General features: G+C 41.4%; 1 protein-coding gene across 3 annotated transcripts in view; it reads left to right on the top strand.

Moving 5' to 3' along the window:
* Nucleotides 1–3,631: 3,631 nt before the first annotated feature.
* The window catches only part of dmap1 (DNA methyltransferase 1 associated protein 1), a 33,491-nt gene continuing 10,928 nt past the window's right edge, over nucleotides 3,632–26,194 (top strand). Inside the window, exons 1-9 of one of the 3 annotated variants that reach the window (NM_001005440.1) lie at nucleotides 3,632–3,664; nucleotides 4,967–5,076; nucleotides 6,287–6,378; nucleotides 7,450–7,645; nucleotides 11,522–11,680; nucleotides 12,951–13,118; nucleotides 14,579–14,764; nucleotides 17,435–17,506; nucleotides 25,912–25,984. In NM_001005440.1, coding sequence (NP_001005440.1) covers nucleotides 4,975–5,076; nucleotides 6,287–6,378; nucleotides 7,450–7,645; nucleotides 11,522–11,680; nucleotides 12,951–13,118; nucleotides 14,579–14,764; nucleotides 17,435–17,506; nucleotides 25,912–25,984 — 1,048 coding nt within the window. In that variant the 5' untranslated portion in view covers nucleotides 3,632–3,664; nucleotides 4,967–4,974. Of the gene's footprint in view, nucleotides 3,665–3,689; nucleotides 3,710–3,877; nucleotides 3,898–4,966; nucleotides 5,077–6,286; nucleotides 6,379–7,449; nucleotides 7,646–11,521; nucleotides 11,681–12,950; nucleotides 13,119–14,578; nucleotides 14,765–17,434; nucleotides 17,507–25,911; nucleotides 25,985–26,194 lie in introns of those variants that run through there. The other 2 variants (XM_031899980.1, XM_031899981.1) reach the window with 2 other exon arrangements.

The following is a 26,194-nucleotide window of genomic DNA, read 5'->3' as shown; positions in this document are numbered from 1 at the left end:
GCAGGGTGTATCCCCCTAACCCCCAGTAAGTTGCACAGTGTATCCCCCTAACCCCCAGTAAGTTGCACGGTGTATCCCCCTAACCCCCAGTAAGTTGCAAGGTGTATCCCCCTAACCCCCAGTAAGTTGCACGGTGTATCCCCCTAACCCCCAGTAAGTTGCAAGGTGTATCCCCCTAACCCCCAGTAAGTTGCACGGTGTATCCCCCTGACCCCCAGTAAGTGGCACTGTGTATCACCCCAACTACCCCTAATAAGTGGCAAGGTGTATCCCCCTAACCCCCAGTAAGTTGCACGGTGTATCCCCCTAACCCCCAGTAAGTTGCACGGTGTATCCCCCTAACCCCCAGTAAGTGGCAGGGTGTATCCCCCTAACCCCCAGTAAGTTGCACGGTGTATCCCCCTAACCCCCAGTAAGTTGCATGGTGTATCCCCCTAACCCCCAGTAAGTGGCAGGGTGTATCCCCTAACCCCCAGTAAGTTGCACGGTGTATCCCCCTAACCCCCAGTAAGTTGCACGGTGTATCCCCCTAACCCCCAGTAAGTTGCAAGGTGTATCCCCCTAACCCCCAGTAAGTTGCATGGTGTATCCCCCTAACCCCCAGTAAGTGGCAGGGTGTATCCCCCTAACCCCCAGTAAATCGCATGGTGTATCCCCCTAACCCCCAGTAAATCGCATGGTGTATCCCCCTAACCCCCAGTAAATCGCACGGTGTATCCCCCTAACCCCCAGTAAGTTGCATGGTGTATCCCCCTAACCCCCAGTAAGTTGCATGGTGTATCCCCCTAACCCCCAGTAAGTTGCACGGTGTATCCCCCTAACCCCCAGTAAGTTGCATGGTGTATCCCCCTAACCCCCAGTAAGTTGCAAGGTGTATCCCCCTAACCCCCAGTAAATCGCACGGTGTATCCCCCTAACCCCCAGTAAGTTGCACGGTGTATCCCCCTAACCCCCAGTAAGTTGCACGGTGTATCCCCCTAACCCCCAGTAAGTTGCAAGGTGTATCCCCCTAACCCCCAGTAAGTTGCAAGGTGTATCCCCCTGACCCCCAGTAAGTTGCATGGTGTATCCCCCTAACCCCCAGTAAGTTGCAAGGTGTATCCCCCTAACCCCCAGTAAGTTGCAAGGTATATCCCCCTGACCCCCAGTAAGTTGCAAGGTGTATCCCCCTGACCCCCAGTAAGTTGCATGGTGTATCCCCCTAACCCCAGTAAGTTGCAAGGTGTATCCCCCTAACCCCCAGTAAGTTGCAAGGTATATCCCCCTGACCCCCAGTAAGTTGGACGGTGTATCCCCCTAACCCCCAGTAAGTTGCAAGGTGTATCCCCCTAACCCCCAGTAAGTTGCATGGTGTATCCCTCTAACCCCCAGTAAGTTGCAAGGTGTATCCCCTTAACTCCCAGTAAGTTGCAAGGTGTATCCCCCTGACCCCCAGTAAGTGGCACTGTGTATCACCCCAACTACCCCTAATAAGTGGCAGGGTGTATCCCCCTAACCCCCAGTAAGTTGCACGGTGTATCCCCCTAACCCCCAGTAAGTTGCACGGTGTATCCCCCTAACCCCCAGTAAGTTGCACGGTGTATCCCCCTAACCCCCAGTAAGTTGCAAGGTGTATCCCCCTAACCCCCAGTAAGTTGCAAGGTGTATCCCCCTGACCCCCAGTAAGTTGCAAGGTGTATCCCCCTAACCCCCAGTAAGTTGCAAGGTGTATCCCCCTAACCCCCAGTAAGTTGCAAGGTGTATCCCCCTGACCCCCAGTAAGTTGCAAGGTGTATCCCCCTGACCCCCAGTAAGTGGCAGGGTGTATCCCCCTAACCCCCAGTAAGTTGCAAGGTGTATCCCCCTAACCCCCAGTAAGTTGCAAGGTGTATCCCCCTGACCCCCAGTAAGTTTCAAGGTGTATCCCCCTGACCCCCAGTAAGTTGCACGGTGTATCCCCCTGACCCCCAGTAAGTTGCAAGGTGTATCCCCCTAACCCCCAGTAAGTTGCAAGGTGTATCCCCCTGACCCCCAGTAAGTTGCAAGGTGTATCCCCCTGACCCCCAGTAAGTGGCAGGGTGTATCCCCCTAACCCCCAGTAAGTGGCAGGGTGTATCCCCCTAACCCCCAGTAAGTGGCACTGTGTATCACCCCAACTACCCCTAATAAGTGGCAGGGTGTATCCCCCTAACCCCCAGTAAGTTGCACAGTGTATCCCCCTAACCCCCAGTAAGTTGCACGGTGTATCCCCCTAACCCCCAGTAAGTTGCAAGGTGTATCCCCCTAACCCCCAGTAAGTTGCACGGTGTATCCCCCTAACCCCCAGTAAGTTGCAAGGTGTATCCCCCTAACCCCCAGTAAGTTGCACGGTGTATCCCCCTGACCCCCAGTAAGTGGCACTGTGTATCACCCCAACTACCCCTAATAAGTGGCAAGGTGTATCCCCCTAACCCCCAGTAAGTTGCACGGTGTATCCCCCTAACCCCAGTAAGTGGCAGGGTGTATCCCCCTAACCCCCAGTAAGTTGCACGGTGTATCCCCCTAACCCCCAGTAAGTTGCATGGTGTATCCCCCTAACCCTCAGTAAGTGGCAGGGTGTATCCCCCTAACCCCCAGTAAGTTGCACGGTGTATCCCCCTAACCCCCAGTAAGTTGCACGGTGTATCCCCCTAACCCCCAGTAAGTTGCAAGGTGTATCCCCCTAACCCCCAGTAAGTTGCATGGTGTATCCCCCTAACCCCCAGTAAGTGGCAGGGTGTATCCCCCTAACCCCCAGTAAATCGCATGGTGTATCCCCCTAACCCCCAGTAAATCGCATGGTGTATCCCCCTAACCCCCAGTAAATCGCACGGTGTATCCCCCTAACCCCCAGTAAATCGCACGGTGTATCCCCCTAACCCCCAGTAAGTTGCATGGTGTATCCCCCTAACCCCCAGTAAGTTGCACGGTGTATCCCCCTAACCCCCAGTAAGTTGCATGGTGTATCCCCCTAACCCCCAGTAAGTTGCATGGTGTATCCCCCTAACCCCCAGTAAGTTGCATGGTGTATCCCCCTAACCCCCAGTAAGTTGCACGGTGTATCCCCCTAACCCCCAGTAAGTTGCACGGTGTATCCCCCTAACCCCCAGTAAGTTGCACGGTGTATCCCCCTAACCCCCAGTAAGTTGCATGGTGTATCCCCCTAACCCCCAGTAAGTTGCATGGTGTATCCCATTAACCCCCAGTAAGTTGCACGGTGTATCCCCCTAACCCCCAGTAAATCGCACGGTGTATCCCCCTAACCCCCAGTAAGTTGCATGGTGTATCCCCCTAACCCCCAGTAAGTTGCAAGGTGTATCCCCCTAACCCCCAGTAAATCGCACGGTGTATCCCCCTAACCACTATTAAGTGATATCACCCCAACCCCTGTTCGCCATTTCCCAAAGGAAAGCAGTAGTCAAATATTAGCGGTTTTCATCCATTTAAATCTACCGCGAAATGACCGCAAATCCTCCTTAAAACAATAACAATGTAGGGTCACGTGATTGTGATGTCATCACGGTCCTTTTCGAACGTAGAAACTAGTTTGGGCCGTCAAAGAATCTCGTCCGCCGGAAACTCCTTTGGCGACTACCGGAAGTGCCCAGGGGGAGAGAAGAGTGTAGCCTGGGATTAGATTAAAGCTGTGCGGAGACCTTCACTAAAGGTAAATAGCCCAGTTCTCTGTTCGCTAAATGTTCCGGAGACCAAGGTTGGCTGTGACTTAGTTCCGGAGCTTGTTGCTTCCTTCCCCTTTATTCCGAGGTGTAATTCGTGTGCGAGTAAAATGAGAGGGCTTCCGTAGTTTTACATTTGGACATTGTTTTAGTACAAATTACAGATTGAAACTCTGAAAATGAATGGGGTTCGCAATTGCACACATGCGTATCACTACTAATAGTCAGTATACCATTGGCCATTCATTGGTGTGTTTCACTGCAGTGAATTAATGGCACAGTGTATAACAGACATTTTTGATCACCTTGGCTCTGTAACCATGGCGATAGTGAATCATCAGCAAAAGGTTTTTGACAAATGTTTTACCTGGTTAGGAGTCTGTCTATACATGTATGCAGCATATGTCTAAATCATTGCCTCTGAGTTTCCCTTGTCTGTAGATGATGGCTCTCTCTGCCAAAAGTAGATGGCCTGTGTGCCATGCTGTTTTTTCTGTTGTTTGAGTATTGTTTACCTATGATTTTACCTATGATTTGGATTTTATAATAAAAGTTGCAAAGCTTGCTACATGTCTAATCACCTGTAGCAACCTATCACCTGGTAGCATTTATTGGTTACAGTGTGTGATTGTAAGTCTGTGCTTTAAAGGAGACATATAAGAATGTAACAGTGAATTATACTCCTAAATATAGAAGGATATATGTCTCCTTTAAAAGAGAAGGAAAGCTACAATCACTGGGGGTGCCAAAATGTCAGGCACTTCCCAGTGATTGTAATCAGTTACCTGAAACCCCTGGCTAGTGTTCCTGTTAGGATTAAAGTGCACCAGCTGGGGTGTATGCGCCAAAGAGATCCACTTCCTTCTTCGGCCTTCCTGCATGCGCAGTGCAGTGATAAGCTAATTTTTTTTAAAAAGCCAGCTTTCACTCAACTGTGCATGCATGGGCCCCAGGATCTCGTCAAAAGGAGAAAGAAGGAAGAGAAATGCTCGCCTGCATTAACCCCTGACCAGTGCAGTTTTCGCCTAATAGGCACCGGCAAGATAACTGAATATAATCATTGGCGGTGCCTAACATTTGGCACCCCACTAGTTTAGCCTTTCCTTCTGGGCTTTGCATGCATTTACTTCCTGTAAATTGTCCTGGGTTGATTCCCATTAATATGTGCTGAGTTACAGGTGTTAAGCATTTAAGCAGCGATCAAATGATATGCCATAGCCCCAAATTATGTAATGAAACATTGATGTTATACAACCAATATATATATATTTTTTTTTTTTTTTGCATTTTAGGTTGAAAAATGGCTACAGGAGCAGATGTTCGGGATATTCTGGAATTGGGGGGTGGGGATTCAGAGGTCACTGGAATCATCAACAAAAAGGACATCATTAATGCAGATAAGGTACATTTCTGTGGGTTTGTTTCTCTGAGCCGCAAAACTAGATAATCAGATGTTTTCTATTATTGAAGTGGTAGCAGTTCTAAGGGCTCTGATGGGCTCTGATGTTCAATTACTTTTTGAACATCAGCATTTTACACATAGTTGTACAAGAATATATTTACATGCATGAGTCTTAGGATTTACTCATAGTTACTTACACTTTTGAGTTGTGCACTGTTGCCATCAATGTCTCTGTTTCCATGAAGCAGTGAAATTGTGGTACTACAAGTCATACAGATATCTTGGGTGCGGGATACAAGTGAAGCTGTGTACTACCTGCCAATTAAATAAAAGGCTTATCAATAAAGGCAAAATGTTGATATTGCACACAAAACCAAGTTAAAGAGGTTGTTCAACTTTAAGGCTACTTTAAGTATGTTATAACGTTTACAATTCCTATTAACTTTATAGTTGGTCTTCATTATTTATTTTTTAATTGTTCACTTTCCTTTTCTGTCTTTTCAAACGTTAAAATGGGGGAGTGGGGTGGGGTTACTGACATTGTCAGCCAAAAACTATTGCTCTGTAAGGCTGCAATTTTATTGTTACTTTTACCTTTTTTTATCTACCTATTCAGGCCCTCTCCTGTTAATATTCCAGTCTGTTATTCAAACCAATACCTTGGAAAACAAGACCCTAGCAACCAGATAACCACTGAAATACCAACGTTGAGAGTTGCAAAAGCTAAATGACTGATAAAACAAGAATATAACAATGAATGCTAATTGCAGATTATCTCAGATTATCACCACCAACATATTAGTAAAAGTTAATTTAATTTATTGGTTATATTGTGAGTTGTGACAGACATCAGGGCTTTTACCATTAGAGAGCTTTTATCTATTACTGTTATGCTTGAGTAGAACTAAACAAAATGAATAAAAATCCTGCATCTCATAAATGATTTTAATTTGAGGTTCAGCCCTTCTTTACATTTTCAACTATATGGGCCTGGTAATTTTTGCAGCCTCTTTCTGCACCAAATAAAGTCACTCATGTAACCACTATTAATTTAAACAAATAACTATAAGTCAATATATGCTTTTTAGATAACATTTTAGAATATTTGATTTTCTGCTTCATGTTCCTTTATTGTGTTATCTTTATATAGGCAACTGTAAATAAACTATTTCTCTGTCTCAAATTTACGTTCCTACATTCCTCATTATAGAAAAAATCCAAGAAATCTTCAGAGACTCTCACTTTTAAGAGACCGGAGGGCATGCATCGCGAGGTTTACGCACTTCTCTACTCTGACAAAAAGTAGGTTGGGGTCATATTATAGGGGTTTTTCTTTAACCGGGTGGGGGGATGAAATGGATATGCAAACAAATGCTGCATGTTCTTTATTGATATTTCTTTTTTCAAGGAATATTTAAGGGAACCCTTCCCTAGTATTAAAATCAATTCCAACTTCCAGTATGGATTATGCTATAATTTTCCACACTTCAAGCATCACCACATTTCCCAAGTTTTTAAAATGCTCAAGTGCTTGATTGAAATAAATAAGCAATTCACAATTCCAATAGTATTTATAGAAGTTATAGTCATTTTTTATTGCTTTGCAATATATTTAAACATAATACATTCAAATGCAGAATAATGATATTATTATACTTCTGCATTTATCATGTATTAACTTTGTTCCATAGTAGAATTTTTGAGTGTAACCCCACAAAGATGCAGACATCAGAGAAGGAAGCCAGGGAGCATAAAAAGACACTCTTTTGCAAAATGTGAAGTGTTTTGAGGAGAGGTTGCTGGTATTTATTTTGCCCATGCTATTTGTTGAACTGGTAGGCAACATTTGTCTTTCTTCAAAATATACACTCCATTGTATATGGGACCTGGGGTTTTCCATATAAGGGGTCTTTCCGTAATTTGGATCTCCATAACTTAAGTCTACTTCAATCATTTAAATATTAAATAGACCCAATATGATTGTTTTGCCCCCAATAGGAATTAATTATATCTTAGTTGGGATCAAGTACAAGGTACTGTTTTATTATAACAGAGAAAAAGGAAATCATTTTAAAATTTTGAATTATTTGCTTAGAATGGAGTCTATGGGAGATGGCCTTTCTGTAATTCAGAACTTTCTGGATAACGGGTTTCCGAATAAGGGATCCCATACATACCTGTACAATATGTCACATTATTTTCAGGCACACATACAAGTTTTTTATTTTAAGTATCTTTACATTTTTAATATCCTTTTAAGTTTTTGTTTTTCCCCTTAAAAATTTTTTAAATCTCTTTTATAGTAAAGTAAACTGTATTAAGACTGTGTATTGATAGTAATATGGCAGGGCTCTAAACAAAATCTTCTTATAGGGATGCACCACCGTTACTACCAAGTGATACTACACAGGGCTACCGCACAGTGAAGGCAAAACTAGGCTGCAAGAAAGTTCGGCCCTGGAAATGGATGCCATTCACAAATCCTGCAAGAAAGGATGGAGCTATTTTTTTCCACTGGCGTCGAGCTTCAGAAGAAGGAAAGGACTACCCCTTTGCCAGGTTTAATAAAGTAGGTACAAATATTGTTAGGCTGGGATTGTAATAATCTTTTTATAAGGGTAACAATAATATTTCAATGAGCACTTTACAGTACTAATGGATAAGGGGGAGGATATTCCCTACAAGTGCAAGCCACCTGCTGGAGGAATTTTACAGTGAAATTGAAGTAAAAAACATTTATAAGATTTAAGGGGAGTAATATCTCATTGCAGGAGAGAATTTTCAAGGAAAACAATAGAATAAATGGGTATTTAAATGTGTCAGGAATTTAATGAAAAAATAAGGTTTGACATTTAGAATAGAGGTGCAGAACACTATAATGTTAATAATTGGTAACATTAGAATATGCTGTTTTACTGAATGGTTATGAATATGTGGGACAGATTTCTGTAGGGCTGTGGCACAGATCCACCCGCCTCTTTACCACCTAAGCTACCCATTCACCTCAAAGAAGAGATAAAAGGTTTCTATCAGTATAATAGTTTTTAATATATTTTTTGTAATATATTTCTAAATATGTATCCTGTGCTAATTGAGGGCTATATGTTAAGATTATTTATTTATGTATATCACTAACATGGTATGATGTTCTTTACTGAAATTATTAAACATTCAAATTATTTCCTGCTCTAATGGAGGCATACTAAGTTTCCTATCACACTGCTTTGCAACTTTGTTCATATCGATGGCTGATTATATGTCACACCACATGCTTGAGTGCTGGTTCATATTAAAAGTATAATGTTTTACAAAGAAATCAGTGTAATCCTAATCCTTGATTATAAAAATCTCTTGAAAGGCCACATTTGCCAGTTCAACAACCTTGCCTTACACAGCCACTGTCAGGATCCAAATAACCTAACTGTATGTTTTTGGTTTGTGGAAGGAAACCAGCAGTAAGCGATGCTCACACAGGGAGAGGATATACAAACTCCTTGCAGATACTGGTGTCATCAAAATCATAGTCAGGGCTGAAAGCTAGCAGTTCTAAACATTAAACCATCCTTCCTCCTACATTGAAGGAGAGTGAACCACTTGCTTATTAAATATTCTAATTCTGTACACCTCTGAATAGGCTGTTTGGGGTAGGTTTCCATGGCCCCCTATAGGTGAAATGTCCTGCTAAATATGTAATAGTAATTAAAGGACAAGGAAAGGCTATTTTCACTGATTTAGCTAAATGGTTTTTTTTTTCCTGGATGCTTCTGAGTCTGAGTCTAAAAAAACTCCTTGGAAAAACCTGTTTACCTAGATTAAACAGGAATATATGAACAACTCCAAAGCTTTGATCTTTTAGTGTATACATTTTTAAAAGATTTAGGCTGATGTCCCAGACAGAAATACATTGCCCACAATAGATCTTTGCTACTGTGGGTGACTAATCTCCCCCAAATGCCTTTCTACCAGTGATGCATAGGCTTTTCCACCGACAATTCCCTTTGTTACCGGTTGAAAGGCATTTAGGAGAGATTAGCCAACCATAGTAATCTCTGCATGGAATATCGGTCCCTTGGACAGATTCGGCAGCTAATCGGCCCGTGTATGGGGAGAGCAGAGCGGCCTGGCCGACCGATATCTGGCCTGAAATGGGCCAGATCTCGATCGGCCAGGTTAGAAAATCCGGTCGGATCGGGGACCGCATCAGCTTGTTGATTCGGTCCCCGATCCGACTGCCCCATTGCCGCCCACATAATCCGAGGGCCAAATGATCGGATTATTTTTTTTTTTACCTAAATGCTCCCCGATATCGCCCACCCGTAGGTGGGGATATCGGGGGAAGATCTGCTCGTGTATGGCCACCTTAAGGGGTATATTTATCATACTGTGTAAAAGGATTAACACCTAAAACTAGTGTAACTAGTGTGTACAATAAATGGCAAGGTGTGTGTTTTATTTTCACCACCTGATTGGCAGATTTGACATTATTTTATGCCACTACAGACCATGCTGAAAATCATTACACTGTGATGCCTAGTAATATTACACAGCAAGATGAATAGTCCTCTATATGTCTTTCTAATATGTCTGTGCATGCAGCTTGTGCTATTTCGTCTCATTTATCCATTCATTTCTATGGACTCTTAGAAAGCGGAATTCAATTTACTTTAATATTTATACAGTTAGTTCTTAAAGGGCACCTAGCACCCCCGTATATAGTTTCTTCCACCAGAGGTGCAGCCTAATAGAGACCGCACTCTCTAGGTGAAACAGATAGGTGAAACAATAGTTTTTGTTTTGGTTTTTTTTTTTTTTTTAAAAACGCCCTCCCTGCCAGGCCTGGGCTACCTGTACCGGGAGGGAGCTCCCAGTGCAGGCGGCCATGTTGGTTGGCGCATAATGAGTGGGTCTCCCCTGTTCGCTTACTGTGCGCATGCATCTGACGTTGGAGTGGTGGATGTCACTCACTCTCCTACATCACACACGTGCATAATGAGTGAGTTGCGGCACTCTCTCATTATGCACATGCATGGCTGGGGCAGTTTTTAAATTCTATTAGCTTGCATCTCTGGTGGGGGAACAATATAGAGGGATAGGTGCCCTTTAAAGCCCCATATGGGCCAATAATGAATTCTTTAAAGGGGAAGGAAAGGCTTAGTCACTTGGGGGTGCTAAAATGTTAAGCACCCCCAAGTGACTTGAATCGCTTACCTGGTACCCCGGGCTGGTGCCTCTATTAGGAGAAAACTGCATCAGCCCGGGGCACCTGGGGCGATGCGCTTCCTCCTTCCTGCTCTGTTCAGCCTTGACTGTGAGTCAGGCGCATGCGCAGTAGAGTGAAAAAGCTGACTTCTCTGTTAAAGTTCGGCATTTCACTCTACTGCGCATGCGCGCGCGGCGAAGGAGGAAGCACTGCAGGTACCCAGGGCAGGTGCTGTTCTCTCCGTACAGGGGCACCAGCCCGGGGTACGGGGTAAGCGATTCAAGTCACTTGGGGGTGCCTAACATTTTGGCACCCCCACGTGACTTAGCTTTTCCTTCTCCTTTAAATATATTTGTATACAGCTTTTCTTGCTGAGTAAAACATGCTCTGACACAAATGTGGGCTATCGTAGGATATAAAGGTCAGGACTTGAATATTGTTACTTTTCTCATATTGCCTTTCTTTCTTTATTCTCAAGTCAATTGTTGACATAGGTCATGAGTTTTTAACATTCTGCTAAGGCTTCTTAACCCTCCGCAAACTTCCCTCCCGTCACAGCAAGTTATCTGTTTGTGCATTTCTCATGGGAACAAGCAAAATGTAAGCACACATATGACAGTTCAGGACTCTGAGGACTTTTGCTGCAGTGTTTACGCTGTGAGTGGAACACACACAGATGCTTGCACTGAATATGTATGTGTTTGGGGGCTTATAAGAGGATCGGAGATGTTGCTCTGCAGTGAGGAATTTTGTGCATACTAATCAATTTCATATTTAAGCTCTTCTGGCGGTGAGAGTGTGTGCGCTCATTCAAGGTCAAAGCCTTTGTGTCAGCTAAGCAAAGGTTAGCTTTCTCAGGCTGGTGAGCTTGCTGTTTTTAAAATATTTAGTTGATCAGTAATCATTTAACGCTTAAATTATTGTGTGCTTGTATACATATTCATCTGCTTCCCCTTTACACAATTTAAACTGATTGCATCTGTTATTTGTAATAAGAGTACAGTTTTAATTTCAATAATTTTAACAACTCATGGACCTGCAATGTATTCCACAGTCTCTTATGAAACTGTTCCCTTTGGTGGGAAGTCATGAAGCAAATGACCACTATTTGGATTCACTGCACAGCTATTGTGTACGTAAACTTAGCTATGTCCTTACACTTAAACTATTTTAGAAAAATATATAGAAGAACAACCTGTTTGTGTGCAAAGATGATTCTCCCTAACTAATCTGTGTCTTTATCAGTCTGTACAGGTTCCAGTTTACTCAGAACAGGAGTATCAGATGTATTTGCATGATGATGGCTGGACTAAAGCTGAGACAGACCATCTTTTTGACCTCTGCCGACGTTTTGATCTGCGATTCATTGTTATCCATGACCGATATGATCATCAGCAGTTTAAGGTACCCATTTTAGTTTTCATGTGTGAGCATAACTTGCTTTTAGTTAAAGGGATTCTGTCATGATTTGTATGGTGTACTTTTCATTTCTAAATTACACTGTTTACATAGTAAATAATTCTTATTCTTAAACCAACACATGTATTTTATCTAGTTGTAATATTGGTGTGTAGGCAGCCATCTCAGTGCATTGTGCCTGAGTCTGAGCTTTCAGAAAGAACCAGTGCTACCTGCACATACGGGCAGTGGCACACGTGGAGATTAGTTGCCTGCGATAAATCTTCGTTACCGCGGGCGACTAATCTCCTTGGCATGCCATCCCACTGCCAAGAATGTAAATCGCTGGTGGGATGGCATACACGTCACTTTGGTTTCCCGAAGTTGCCTCTCAAGGAAACTTTGGGTGACTTTGGGAAACTGAAACGACGCATATGCCATCCCACCAGTGATTTACATTCTTGCTGGTGGGGATGGCATTGCGGGGAGATTAGATGCCCGTGGTTGCCTTGCCCTAAGAACTGCTTTCAGGTAACCTATTGTTTCTCCTACTCTCATGTAACTCGAGAATCACAAACCAGACTTGGATTTCTTACTATTGAGTGCTATTCTGATATCTACTAGGAGCTGCTATCTTGCTACCTTCCCATTGTTCTGCTGATTGGCTGCTGGGGAGGAAAGGGAGGGGGGTGATATCACGCTGCAGTAAAGTGTCACTGAAGTTTATCAGAGCACAAGTCACATGGCTTTGGCACCCTGGAAAATGCAGAATATGGCTAGCCCCATGTAAAATTTCAAAATTAAATAAAAATCTGTTTTTGCATTTTTAAAAAAAAAAAGGACAATGCAGGATTCTGCTGAAGAAGCTCTATCAACTGATGCTTTTTGACATGTTTTCCCATGACAATATTGCTTTAAACTGTGGTATTCCATTGACCCAACTTTGTCTCTAGCAGAATAAAATATGCAAATATAATTTGTAAGCAGAAATACATAACGCTCTATTAGTGAAATAATTTATTTATTTATATATATAAATTTCATTGCACCTGAGAATTTAATACAGCTGTTTCTGAGCACTTAAGGTGAACCAATTCAAGCTACACTATAGATTATTTTTTAAAGGTCAGTGGTGGCTTGTGAAGGCGTTTTTCCTATTGAAGAACGTGCCTCCTGCATTTAAATTATGTTTACCCATCGTAAATAAATGCACAGAAACATGTAAGTAGCCGTTGTTATACAAAATTGCATTTTTCCTGTCTTTCCATTCTAACAGAAAAGGTCAGCAGAGGATCTGAAAGATCGTTATTATGGCATTTGTGCTAAGCTGGCAAATATTCGTGCCACCCCAGGGACAGACATGAAAATCCCTGTATTTGATGCAGGACATGAGAGGAGGAGAAAGGAGCAGCTGGAAAGATTGTACAACAGGACACCAGAGCAGGTTCGTTTTCTGTCATATTACCCTGCATCACATGGTGCTAGATGTATTCACTGCACCCAGCACCCAGCTGCAGGAGCAACTTATTGTCTACTTTGGTAAATTATGTACTGCTAGTTTTTCTTATTGATGCATATAATATGTTTAGTCTAGTTTACTCTGCAGGTCACCTTGCTGTTTGGTTTAGAGTGAAGACACACGGGGTGATTAGTCACTGCGACTTTTAAAAAAGTCGGTCACGGTGACTTTCCTGCCCTAGGTTACTGTATAAGTTGCTGCAAGTTTTTTGCTGCACAAATTAGTCGCAACTTTTTTAAAAGTCGCTGCTACTAATCGCTGCATGTGTCTTTTCTTTTACTGTCTCCATTAATTTCCCCATCTATTGCTTACAACACGTAGTTATCCCTGAACTGCACTTAGCTTGTATGTAGGATATTACAGGGTTAAACATCTCCCTCTGTCTGCTTGCCAGTATATTGTTTACTTCTACTGACCTGCTGACTGTGTATGCTCTTATACATGATCCCCAACCAGTTGCTCACAACCAACATGTTGCTCACCACCTTTGCTCCAAGCAAAGCCTCCTGTAGTCTAGTATGGGGCTACCAAATCACAGTCCTTATATGGCATCCCCAAAGAGCTTTTTTTATGCTTGTGTGGGTCACCAACACATTTTACATCTGAGTGTGGCTCATGAGTAAAAAAAAAAAAAAAAAAAAAGGTGGGGATGCCTGCTCTTATATTTGCAATACCAAAATTAGTTCTCACCGTTACCAAGGTAGGCAATTAAAAAAAAAAAAAACACACACAGCTACCATATGAATAATAAGTACTGATTTTGGAAAGTCCCATATGTGCAGTTATCAGGAAAGCACAAACTATTTCTCTCAAATTCACAATCTCGAAAATTGAAAAATAAACCCATTAGTATGTATTCCTGCTCACCCTCTCACTTAGTTTTCTTTACTTTGGTAAAGTTACTGACCTCACGGTGCAAAGCTAAAGGAAAGGTGCAAAACAGAGACATTATTTCACTTTTTTTTCAGTGTACCTTTGTCATGTTCTTAAAAAAATATTATATTTTTTACTAACCCAGGATTTTGCATACTAATCTGCTCCTAGTATCTTTTCCAGTAGCATTAAATCTAAATATTATGCCTTAGTGTCTTGCATACTGAACACTGCAAGCACTTGTCTGCATACCTCTAAATACGTGGATTTTATTATTTAATGTTATTATATGCATGTTATTATAAGGAAATATATCCTGTTGGAAGTAGCAAGCATGCTGGTGTGTCACAACTACTGACTGACTACTGTTAAGCCAACTCTGGTTTTACTCTTTTCTCTTCTGTTTTTATGGCCAGTGTGAACGTAATGTAATATTTTACCACTAGGTGGAACCTTTGTATTTTGTGTAGAGCTGGACTGTATAACGTGCCTATCTTGGGTTGTACCTGCAGGTGTCAGAGGAGGAATATCTAATTCAGGAGCTGCGGAAAATTGAAAGCAGAAAGAAGGAGCGAGAAAAGAAAGCCCAGGATCTGCAGAAACTTATTACTGCAGCTGATACCACCACAGAGCTGAGGCGTGCTGAACGCAAGGCAACGAAAAAGAAGCTACCACAAAAGAAGGAAACTGAAAAGCCTGTAAGCTTTTTACACCTTGAGCTTTTAATGTGTTAATAGTTAAGCCCATAATGTCCTATAATCTAAGATATTTTTTGAAAAAAACACTCTATCTGGCAAACACAAGCAGCCTATCAAATTATATTTTAGATATGTCCTTCCTGTGTTGTCATAAACATTTTAGAAAGTGAATACCATATAGGGGTTTTAGTCTGACATTTTTGTGTTTAGTGTTTGGCTCAAACCTTGACCAAACCTAAGTACACACAAGTGTTGTCCCACAATCACTTCTCCTTTAATAAAGTGACATTTTTTCTTTTGCCAAATACTTTTCTACATGAAATACTGGGGTCACTGAGCATATTCCTAGGTTGTAACTGGTTCCTATGTAAGCATTGGTTATTGAGAAACCATGCAGTTAATGGGGCTTCGTATAAAACAGTCCTCCTGTTCTGATTCAGCAAAGCATACAATAGGTGTTTTCACAACGTTATTTCAGCCGTGGAAGTTGCTAGGATCTCACCTTCATGTATAGCTTGCAACATAATTTGGCCTGCTGTTTATACTAGACTAAAGAGCCATATATTTATTTTCATGCTGGCTAGTCATATTAATATTTTTTTTTTTTGCAAACAGTTGCCTTAAATTATTTAGCAATGTACCTACTGAAATTTGCACTGACTTAAATTAGAGTAGTGTACATAATATTGTTATAGCAAAAACAACAAGTATACACAACAAGCAGAGCTTGTGTTGCACAGAGCTTTTAAGTACATGTTTGTAGTACTTAAGCAGAGACTGAACTGGTTAGTCTTGTATTGAGATAAGAAAGTAATATATATTAACTGGACTTAACATTGTAACTAAAACATAACCAAGTAGTGAGTTCAAAGTGCACTGCTGTTTGCTGATTGGTCTGTTTTACCCTTAATGGTGGCCACACACGTGGTGATCTGACGATCTTTCGTGCGACCATCGGTCGCACGAAAGATCGTCAGATCCGCCACTAACCTTCAGGGCTGAAACAGGCAGATAAGGAGGTAGAAACAATAGGATTTCTACCACCTTCTGCCAATTCAGCGCTGAAGGCAGATTTTGGTCAGGCGCCTTCTATGGTGACCGATCAAAATCTTTTAACTGGGCCGATCGGCGAGTCAACCGATATCAGCAGCTTCCTGCGATATCAGTCGACTCGCCGACTTGCCATACGCGCACTGAATATCGTACGAAACGAGGTTTCGTATGATATTATCGGTGCGTGTATGGCCAGCTTAACAGTTTAATTCCACCTTTCTCCCCCTCAAAAACCCACAGGTTAAACATGTATTTAATCCATTAAGGAGCAGAAACTGAACTGCAATATGGTACATAAAATTACATAGTAACGGTGATTGGTTGAGATTGATTTTTGTTATGTTTTTGTGTTTCACAGAGGTGAGACTCACCCTTTAAAATGATTTAATTTTACATGCGCTTTTCTGTATTTGTTTGTGCAAATAACTGGATTAAACACCTCCTGGGTGTCTAAAAGTGATGACTTCCTGCTGATGGGTCATGACGTAAAATCATTGACAAGTGTCAGCACTCCCTTGTGCTAGCTGCATGCAAAGTTTTCCCGATCACCAGTCTTGTTTACGCTCAGGGGGCAATCGGGAAACCTTGAATCAATAACAAGGACGGTGCCTCTCCCCTGAGCTCCTTTTCTGTGTGTTTAATGGTTGCAATCAAACCACTATTGAACAGAGAAATTATTTGCTGCTTTAGGGCTTTTTCAAGGTGTTCTAGCAACAGAAGGGTTAAATTTGTCCTTGAAAGATCCAAATGTTTCTACAAACTATATTTGTTAGTTTTTTTTTTTTTTAGGGAAAGCAGCCGGTTGAAATCTTTATGATATGCTAGTGCATTATGTATGGTTGTCACATTATTCAGTAAAAGAAGAAGAAATGTTTGGTATGCAAGTTTAAGCAAAGATTTGTCTAAACCTATGCAAGATGATAGCTTCAGTGTAAACCAAATCATTTTCACCTCTAGTCCTACTTTTAGTTATGGGATTAGTATAAAGCTGACCCATAGACAAATTTGGCCACTTATGTGATGGCCAAATTGGGCTGATCTGATCATTCAGGATTTTCAAACCTGCCCAATAGATTTTCAGCCAGGTACTGTATCTGCTAAGTGGGCAGTCAGGGAGGGCCCTTATTAAGCTGCTGACTCTGTCTATAGGGGCCCATTTTTCAGCTTAATTTCTCTGTGTATGGTCAGCTTTATATCGTAATTGATAAGGAGCAGTGTCTATATGATGATTTTCAAATGTCTTTTTGGTTGCATCTTCTTGCACACTTGCACTATAATATACACTGGCCTCTTATGTCTCCCACATTCTGCTTAGAAAATTAGCTATATAGTGCATGGCACATTTAAACATTTCAGTTGCTGCTGGTACAGTGAGTCATAACAAATTCAAATTGTTATACTCTTTTGGTGACATAACATGCTATTAATGTATCCAGCTTACTGCAGGTGTTTTTTCACAAACTATCAAGAAAATTACTACATACATAACAATTTTTTCAGGATTCTGAAATTTGCTGGTAACTGAGTTTTTCATTAAGTCCAATCTGAATGACAAATCAATACATTTAGATATGAGCCCAATAACTTGAAGTAAAGAAATAATTTCTCCCCATTTAGGCAGTACCGGAAACAGCTGGGATCAGGTTTCCTGATTTTAAATCTGCGGGAGTTACGCTGCGCAGCCAGAGGGTAAGTTGCTGAACAGTTTTCCCTCGTCTCCCTTATCACTCACACTTAAGCTTTATATTAGTTACCACTTCCAGTTGTAGCAAAGTCATGGAATTCTCACTTTTTTACTTTATAAAGCTCCTTTCTTCTTCCCCGATATCCTTGTGCACTGACAGGCACAGCATTGACTGGATGAATTTCATCCCAAAAAAAGTGTCTAAATATGCATTTTCGAGCTAAAATGCCAATGCTGTGCCAGTCCATGCCCGTGGATGTTTGGGGTTGGGAGGAAGCAAAGGCGTTCTGCCAGTGGAGAAAATGCATGGTGTGACATAGCCCATAGAGTTTTTGTTTTGTGAAAAGGTGTAGCAGACAACAGGTTAATCTTGTATTATGTCTAAGTTAATGGCTAAGGCACAGTAAAGGGGTTGCACGAAAGATCGTTAAATCCGCCACTAACCTTCAGGGCTGAAACGGCAGATAAGGAGGTAGAAACAATAGGATTTCTACCTCCTTCTGCCGATTCAGCCTTGACGGCAGATTTTGCTCAGGCGCCTTCTATGGTGCCCGATCAAAATCTTTTAACCTGGATGATCGGCAAGTCGACCGATATCAGCAGACTCCTGCGATATCGGTCAACTTGCCGACTTGCTATACACGCACCAAATATCGTACGAAACGAGGTTTCGTACGACATTATCGGTGCGTGTATGGCCAGCTTAAGGATATAAGACCTGTTTGCTGAGGACTGCTTATCAAATGATTTCAATTCCAGTGTGACTCTAGAGTCAACATCTGGAGGGGTGTCCTTTTTTGTGCAGGTAGGTTTTTTGGGAGTGATATTTAGCTGTAACTCAGGCTGGCAGCAGTAAAACAGTTAATACTTTGTACAGTAAAATACCAATCAGCAGAACAGTGTCTCGGAGTAATGACGTACATAGGACAAGAGAAGTTCTTGATGTAGTTCACTAGCTTAAAATTATTTTTTCAAAATGCAAATGTGATCTCTATCTCTGACAGACCAACGGCAGATGTAGAGCTCGGAACTAAGCACATTTTATAAAATGGTAGCAGGTATTGTGGTGATAATTGGAGAATGCAGGTATTTTACCCAATAATTTCTGTTCCTATTTAAGTAATAACTAGTAAGCTGTTTAAGCAAGCCACATATCTCTTTTACAAGCAGCTTGCCTGTGTAAACCTGTGTTACTAGAGCTGCTAGATTCCCAAAGCCACTGTTTACCACAACACAACAATTTTTGATTAATGTTAAAAGTGATCTGTCTTTTTGAAGATCTTTAAAGTCCATCAGATACTGCTTACATTTTCCAAGACTTCCCACATTTAATCAATACTTATTTCAGAACAGTATCTTTATCCTTTATTTCACAAAATATATATTATATTTATGTGAGTTTGATAAATGTAATTACTTGGTGAGATAAATTTAACAGATGTCTATTGATTATACTGCAGGCATCTGATATTAATCTTCACTTCCTTATCAGCAAAGCTCTGATCCCCCCCCCCCACACACACACATCTTAAGGAGTCTTGACACATTGTTTCCATGAGTTTTCCACCCTGTTAGCCTAGTGGCACACAAGGCTGTTTCTCCACCAGGTGAAGGAAAAGCTGATCCGCTTCCTCTTGTAAGTGTACCGACTGGCACAACATCAGCTAGTGTGTAGTTAAGGTGCGGCACTTTGGTGCCAAAATCTGCTCCGTGTGAGTACATGAGTTTGTTGGGGGATATCGGCTGCGTGCGCCTGTACCTGGGCGGAGTCAGTGCTTCCGAGTGCAGTATGTTTAAGCATAGGGGTGGATTATCAGCCTAAATTTATCCACAGGATGACAATCTGCCTCGTTAGAGCCAGTCCTCAATAGAGATGTTTTCTTGCAGTTGAGGTGATAGCGGTTTCAGTATTTCCTTTGTGCATTTAGGCATAATATTCTCTTAGTTTGCACATGTAATCATGTTTGCAGGTACAGACTTATATTTAGAATTTGCACATAGAAATTTGCTGTTGCTGCTCCTTTTGCCCAAAAGTTGCCAACCAGTATTGTTGATATCCAGCTTTTAAGGGCTAAATGTTTTCATTTAAAATACATGATATGATACAATATTTTAGATTCTAGATTTATAGTGTCAGACTGTCCTACAGTACACCACACCCATGATACAGGCATGGTCTTTAAATAAAGAATTGCCTATGTTTCTTTAGTGATCAAGTGGCCTTTTTCTTAAATAAGCCAATGATTTCATACCAGTGCATTACAGTGGTTCCATACTCCACTTATTTATTTTTCTCCCGGTGTGTGCACTGTTCGTGCAGTTTAAGCAGTTGTTTATTGCAAGGCCAAGGGAGCTGTAGTCCTTAAATCAAAAGAGACATCTGTGTAATTATCCGCGTGAGTTAGAGCCCTCTAGAGGACTATGGGGAAAAGATGTCAAGTGTTGGAAAGCGTCCAAAATATATTAACCTTAAAAAAATCAAATAAGGGGGGGAAAGCCAGCTAATCAATTTCTCTGCAGATTTACAGTTTACCAGCTCTAGGGCATGGAGCATCCCTAAAAATCTACTAAAAGATCTTGTGAAGGGAAGATTAACATTGGCATTACTGACTTGGGTCAATAAGGATTTAGCAGTGGGCAAATTTGCACCTGGGCAGAAACCAATGGCAACCAATCAGATGTTTGCTTTTGTTGTTCTGCCTGCAGCTGACTGCAAATTTTGCCCAGTATTGAAAAAATTACCCCATTACCTAAAATAGCCTTAAGATTCATGTTCTGAGAGGTCATGATATTATGATAAGAAAGCTAAGGTTTAACGTATGACATATTTGTTCATCTAAATAATTTAACTCAAACCTTTATACATACATTATCAATATCTTTCACAAAAGCACTATTCACAAAATCTTTACTCTAGAGCAGTGGTGGTTGGACATTTTCAGTTTATTCCAGCCATTGGCCAGTGCCCCTCTTAGTCCAATAAGAAATTTAGCCAGCACAACAAGTATGGTGCAAGCGGGGCATATCCCCTGCGTGTTTATTCCAAACAGCCCCCCTCTTAGCCATTAGCAAAGTCATAGATATAGGAACATGTTGTTGTATCAGCCATTCATCCATTGAATATAAGCAGCAAATAAAATACTTATCTTAAATTACCTCCAAGCTGGGATTTTAAGAGCATGGGGGACCTTAAGTATTTAAAATGGCAGTTTATCCAGTGGTACATACTAGTAGGAAACCATAGTTTTGTCAAATGTTTATATGAAGGATGTTTTACATAAGGGCTCTTTTTATGTGATATATTTGTATAGAGACCTGCATGTTCCAGGGGTGTAGTTTCCCTTTTAAATAGCTATTCATGGACAGGAAAGATTTCCACTCTTTTGCATTCCAGCTTATAAACTGCCGCTCAGTTGCTGTCAAGATATGTTGAGAGTTATAGTTAAACTTGATTGTCACGTAATAATTGATGTCCATTGCATTATTAAATGAGTGGATTTATAAGATGAATGGCTTATACATTGGCTCTGTAGCTTTAAAGAGGTTGGTTTAACTTGAAATTACCTTAATTTTCTATTAATTGTTTAGCTTCTTGTTCACCAGCTCTCCAGTCTGGAAATTGTGCAGCTATTTGGCTGCTATGGTCTAAATTGGACTGGAAGATGAATAAGAGAGGGTCTGAATAGAAAGAAAAGTAATAGAATATAGCAGAGCCTTACATAACCATGTAAAAGCTTGCAGATGCAAAAAAAATTAAATCATTAAAAACTATGAAAAAAAAAATACTGTAATACAAAAAGACCTATTAAAGACTTGCTAAGAACTTGAAGTTGAACTACCCCTTTAAATCTGCTTGGCGTGTGTTGTATTGGATTGCCCAATTGCCAGATGCCTGAGTGCCTGGGAATGTGGCAGACTCTTCTAACTGATGGTAGCTGCTGGTTGGTATGCTATCCGTTTACTGCAGATCCGGTTGGCATTGTGAGAGTGATCAGAATGGGAGATGTTATGCTTTGGAAAAGCTGCAGGAGAACCTGAAAGGTTTGTCTGACCTGCGGCGGAAATGATTTAACCCCTTCTCTGCCAAGCAAACACAAACCAATTCTGCGCAGAACTTTGTATTGCATCTTAAGGTGGCCTTAAGATGCAGTACAAAGTTCTGCGCAGAATTGATCCAATAGTTTAAATACACGGGCAGATTTTAACTGACGATTTGGCTCCTTCAGTCCCCTGTATGGGGCACTCCTATGGCCTCTATCCCTGTCATTGTGATCCTAGAGCCAAACTATTGGATCAGTTCGATATCGCCCACCTCAAGATCCACTCTTTTGGCAGTGTTGACAAACGAGTAGCTCTTTCAAAGTATGGCCAGTTTAGTCAGTGGCTGTTTATAGCAAACAGTTGCACAGAAAAGACTAAAATAATATAGACAAAGGTATGTTAGAGCCTGCAATAGTACAATAGAAAATATTTATTTACAAGCTCCTGATACCCCCCTGAGTTATGTCTGAGGGGTGATAAGTCATTTGCTGTCATATAGATTGTAAGCTCTACAGGGCAGGGACCTCCATCCTCTTGTGTCTTTGACTCTTATTTTATTACAATTGTATCTTTTATTTATTTGTGCTTATTGTAATACTTTATATTTATCTATTTTAATACCCCTGTTTATATTAATGTATTCTACTGTACAGCGCTGCGTACATAAGTAGCGCTTTATAAATACATACAAGTTATACATACATACATACATACATACATACATACATACATACATACTTTGCATTAGGAATATCGCCTCACACCATAAAGGTCTAAACTGAAGGTCTTCATGACACTGCAGGCCCTGAGCGGTTAATAACTCCATTTTGCTTTCTCCCTGCTGGCTGGGCATTGTGGTCATTCCCTGTGACAACACAAAAATGTGTTTAGCTAACGGAGCTTACCTAACAGATTATCAGTGCTATGTGAGTAATAGACTCCTCATTTACTTTTAATACATTTTGCATAGAGAGCAATCAACCTTCATCACTCTTTAAGATGAATCGCTGTACCCAGCTAAATTTTAAAGATATTAGTCTGACAGCAGCCACATAAATCATAACATTTCCTTAATGATGGCAAAATTAAAATATACTCTAGCTCCCGGGACCCAATGAAGTCTTTCCACGCGGAAGAAAGAGCAGCGCACAAAAAAGAAAAATTAGTAGAAAGATTAATTGATTATAGGGTGGAGGAGGGAATGATATTTAAATTATGCTTCTAAATATCAAAAAAAAACCTGTTTTCATTATTCCATTCCCTTTTTATTCATATACTTCAATGTATCAAGCATTAAGATTAACCCTACTAATAGGCTCTTTTATAACAAATATATTCCCCTGAATTATTGTTCTAAATATGATTGTGGCATGGCTGGACTGACATTTCACTTTTTTGTGCGCAGTTTTTCCGTAACCAGGGTCAGACTGGGGTATCCAGGACCCACTGGGGCTGCTGCCTGGGGGTCTCCCACCCCAGTCGCAAGATCACCAAACGTTAACCCCCCCCCCTCCTCCCACAACCACATACCGCACTTCCTCCTTGTGGCCACAATGGGGAGGAGATGCTCCCCATTTACCAGCACAGGGAGCGAGCCGGGGTCTGTGGGGCACACAAGGGCCAAGGCCCACCAGGTTTTCTCCTGGTACCATGCCAGCCCAGTGCAACCCCATATGTAACATATGTTCAACAAATACATAAAAACTGTTTGCAAAAGAATTTGATCAGCACCTTTTTAGAGCCATCTTTTGCGGCAATATCAGATTTAAAGTTTTTGGGGTAAGTTTGTACCACTTAAGCACACTGCTCAGGGGTGATTTGGGACTATTCTTCAAGCAGATTTTCTCCATGTTCAGGTTACTCAGATGCAAGATGCAGCTTGTGCAGCTGATTTAGTGCCACATATTCTCCATTTAACTGGAATGAGAGATTTGGGCCATTGCAGGACATTTACTCTTTTGTTCCTTAGCCACTCCAGTGTTACTTTCATTGTCCTAAACGACAAACATTAACCTCAAAGCTTCAGTTTTTAGCAGAAATGGGTTCTCTTGCAGTAATAAGCTAAATTTTGCCCCTTATATTCTGCTGTGTTTACCAATATCCTCAGTCCCCAGTGGCATGACTAGCTGGTGTCGGGGCCCATTGACACAGGTGGCCAGGTAAAGATTTGTAATCTGTGCTCCATCTTGGGCCACAGCCCTAGTTCTGGCACCAGCGGCTCAAAATCCCTATTCCCTCCACTTGTGACTTCCGTTTCAGCCATCTGCAATACCCCTCAGAATTAGGGTTCCACATTTTTTTACATACAGCTAAGGTTGCCAACCAGCCTAGCTGCTAAAACACCAGTCACTGGCAATTTATGGGTAAACTTGTAATACCCACTTGTTCATGTAAGCCCCGATCTGCTCCAGATTTTACATGAATCTTACCTCTTTTCTGTTACGATGGTCCAGAATCCACCACAAACCCTGTCCCTTTTTTATCATCAGCTTGCCTGTCTGTTTTTAAGGTGGCAACTGTACATCACTGGAATGGGGGAAGCTGTTGGCCTGCAGGTGAGGGTGGCAGGGAGGTCTTGGGACTGGATGTAATGCCATTCCCAGTCCCTGCTGATGAAAATTAGCCCCACCACTAACTTCACTGTATCCTGTTTTTTTGAGGTATGGGCACCTAAGATTTGCACCTCATGTGCTGCTTTGAACCTTGACCATGAAAGCCCCATTTTGGTCTTATGATATGAAACATAAGTAACCATATGGAAACTGGTGAAATTGACAAATTGCAGTAATGCTTTCTTTCTTGTTCTTTTTGAGTACTGGGTAATAATATTGGAGAGAAAATCAAGTCACTGTCGGATTTATGTATTAAAGCAAGAGCATTGGTCAAGGGTCTAAATACTTTGTCTGTATGTGTGTACCCTCTGTATTCACAAGTTTTAATATATAACCTTTGGGAGATAATAAAAGAGGCAGTAGGTCAGACGGAGGTATTTGCAATTGTATGCTGTTTATACAAGTGCTGCCTTTGTTGCTGATGCCCAGATGAACAAATGTTATAATTGGTTCAATTGAGAGCCCATTTGTGTGTAGGAAAAATTAAGCAAGAAGGCAAATGTATCGGGCAACCCTGATATAAAAGATATTATTCAATTTGCAGAAATTTTTGATATTAGGCAATAAGAAAAAAAGAAAAGCAATCAGCTATATGTGTTACATAATTATCTGTTGCTTTGGGTTTCATGTAGTGTCTCCGACCCTTGTTGGTTGTGTGGCTGCTGTTCATACAGACAGGCACTTGCTATTTACCCCTGGCCTGTGTACCTTATATGTGTCTGGCTGCTGTCTGTTCTACTCCTTAGTCCATTCTTGCTGCGTTGAACTGTTTGACTGACGCCAGATCCTGTGAGGATTAAATAGTGGTGTAACGACCAGTTGGTTAGTGGCCATTTGCTGCTTTCCTTGTGTCTGTATAATTATTCACACGGAGCTGCTCCACTGTGTTTTGTTCGAATCAAAGAGGCAGGAAGTTGCCTTGAATAGGTGGTGCCGAATGTGAAATCCAGGCTCTGTTAAACACGGCCCTGTGATGATGAGAAAATTTAAGCTACCTGTGATCTTTGCAATGCAATTCAGTGGGTAACAAGTCTCTGTTAAGTGATCCTATTTTTACTTGCTTTTTTAATGAGTGCCTGTAATTCATTTTCTCCCACTTTCCCTCGTCTGGCTCCCGCTGCTTTCTGCTCTGCCGGCTACTCCTTGCTCCCGTCTTTTGTGGGCTTTCGGCCGCACTTCTGTGTACCTACTAACTTCTCCTTCCTTTGTTATGTCACCTGCTAAATGAATCCCCACTGCTCCAGGGCTCCTCCGGTTAGAACAAAAAAAAAAAGCCAGAAAGAGGAGGAGAGAACATTTTGGCCTGGAAGGATGATAAAATCCTGCTAAATAAGAACAAGGCATCAAACAGGGCATTTCATACCATACATGCTGTAACTGAAATCTTTTCATCTACATCCCTCAGCAGGAAGTAGTTTCATGAAACCAAAAAGATGAACTTTGCCCTCCCCCCCTTATTTTTGTTCATCATTTAGTTTTAACAGCGGAGTGCAAAATGGGATTCCTTGTGTGTCCGCAGCATCAGCTTTTCAATGAGATGCACACCAGCTCCTGTGAAAGAATGCGTGCGCCATTGTCCTCCTTTGCTCTCTTTTCTCTCTCTATCTCTTTTTACCTTCCGTTCTTCATTTCTTTTTATTCTGCCTTCCCTCTCTGTGCATTATGAAAAGAGATCCAGCTACCTTTTGAACTAGGATTCTGCAAGTGAGGGCTAACTGAGAGCTGTGTGGCTCCCTTTTTTACCTTTTTGTTTGCAGATGAAACTGCCAAGCTCAGTTGGACAGAAGAAGATTAAAGCCCTGGATCAGATGCTAACAGAACTAGGAGTAGGTGAGCAAAAAAAAGAAAGTGGGGGGAGAAGGAGAAAGACACACAGAGAAGTCTTTTGTAGTCCCAATGGACTGTATTTTATATTCTCTCACTAATACAGAGAGTTTGGAGATAACAGTATACACAGGATTTTTAAAATAATATCTTATGTGTTTAAAAAAAAAAGCATATAAAAGCTGGAATAGGGCCTTTTCTCATTCAGGCATATAC

Source organism: Xenopus tropicalis, chromosome 4 (assembly GCF_000004195.4).
Source record: "Xenopus tropicalis strain Nigerian chromosome 4, UCB_Xtro_10.0, whole genome shotgun sequence".
NCBI classification, from domain to species: Eukaryota; Metazoa; Chordata; class Amphibia; order Anura; family Pipidae; genus Xenopus; species Xenopus tropicalis.
This window is presented reverse-complemented; position numbering and strand designations above follow the sequence as displayed.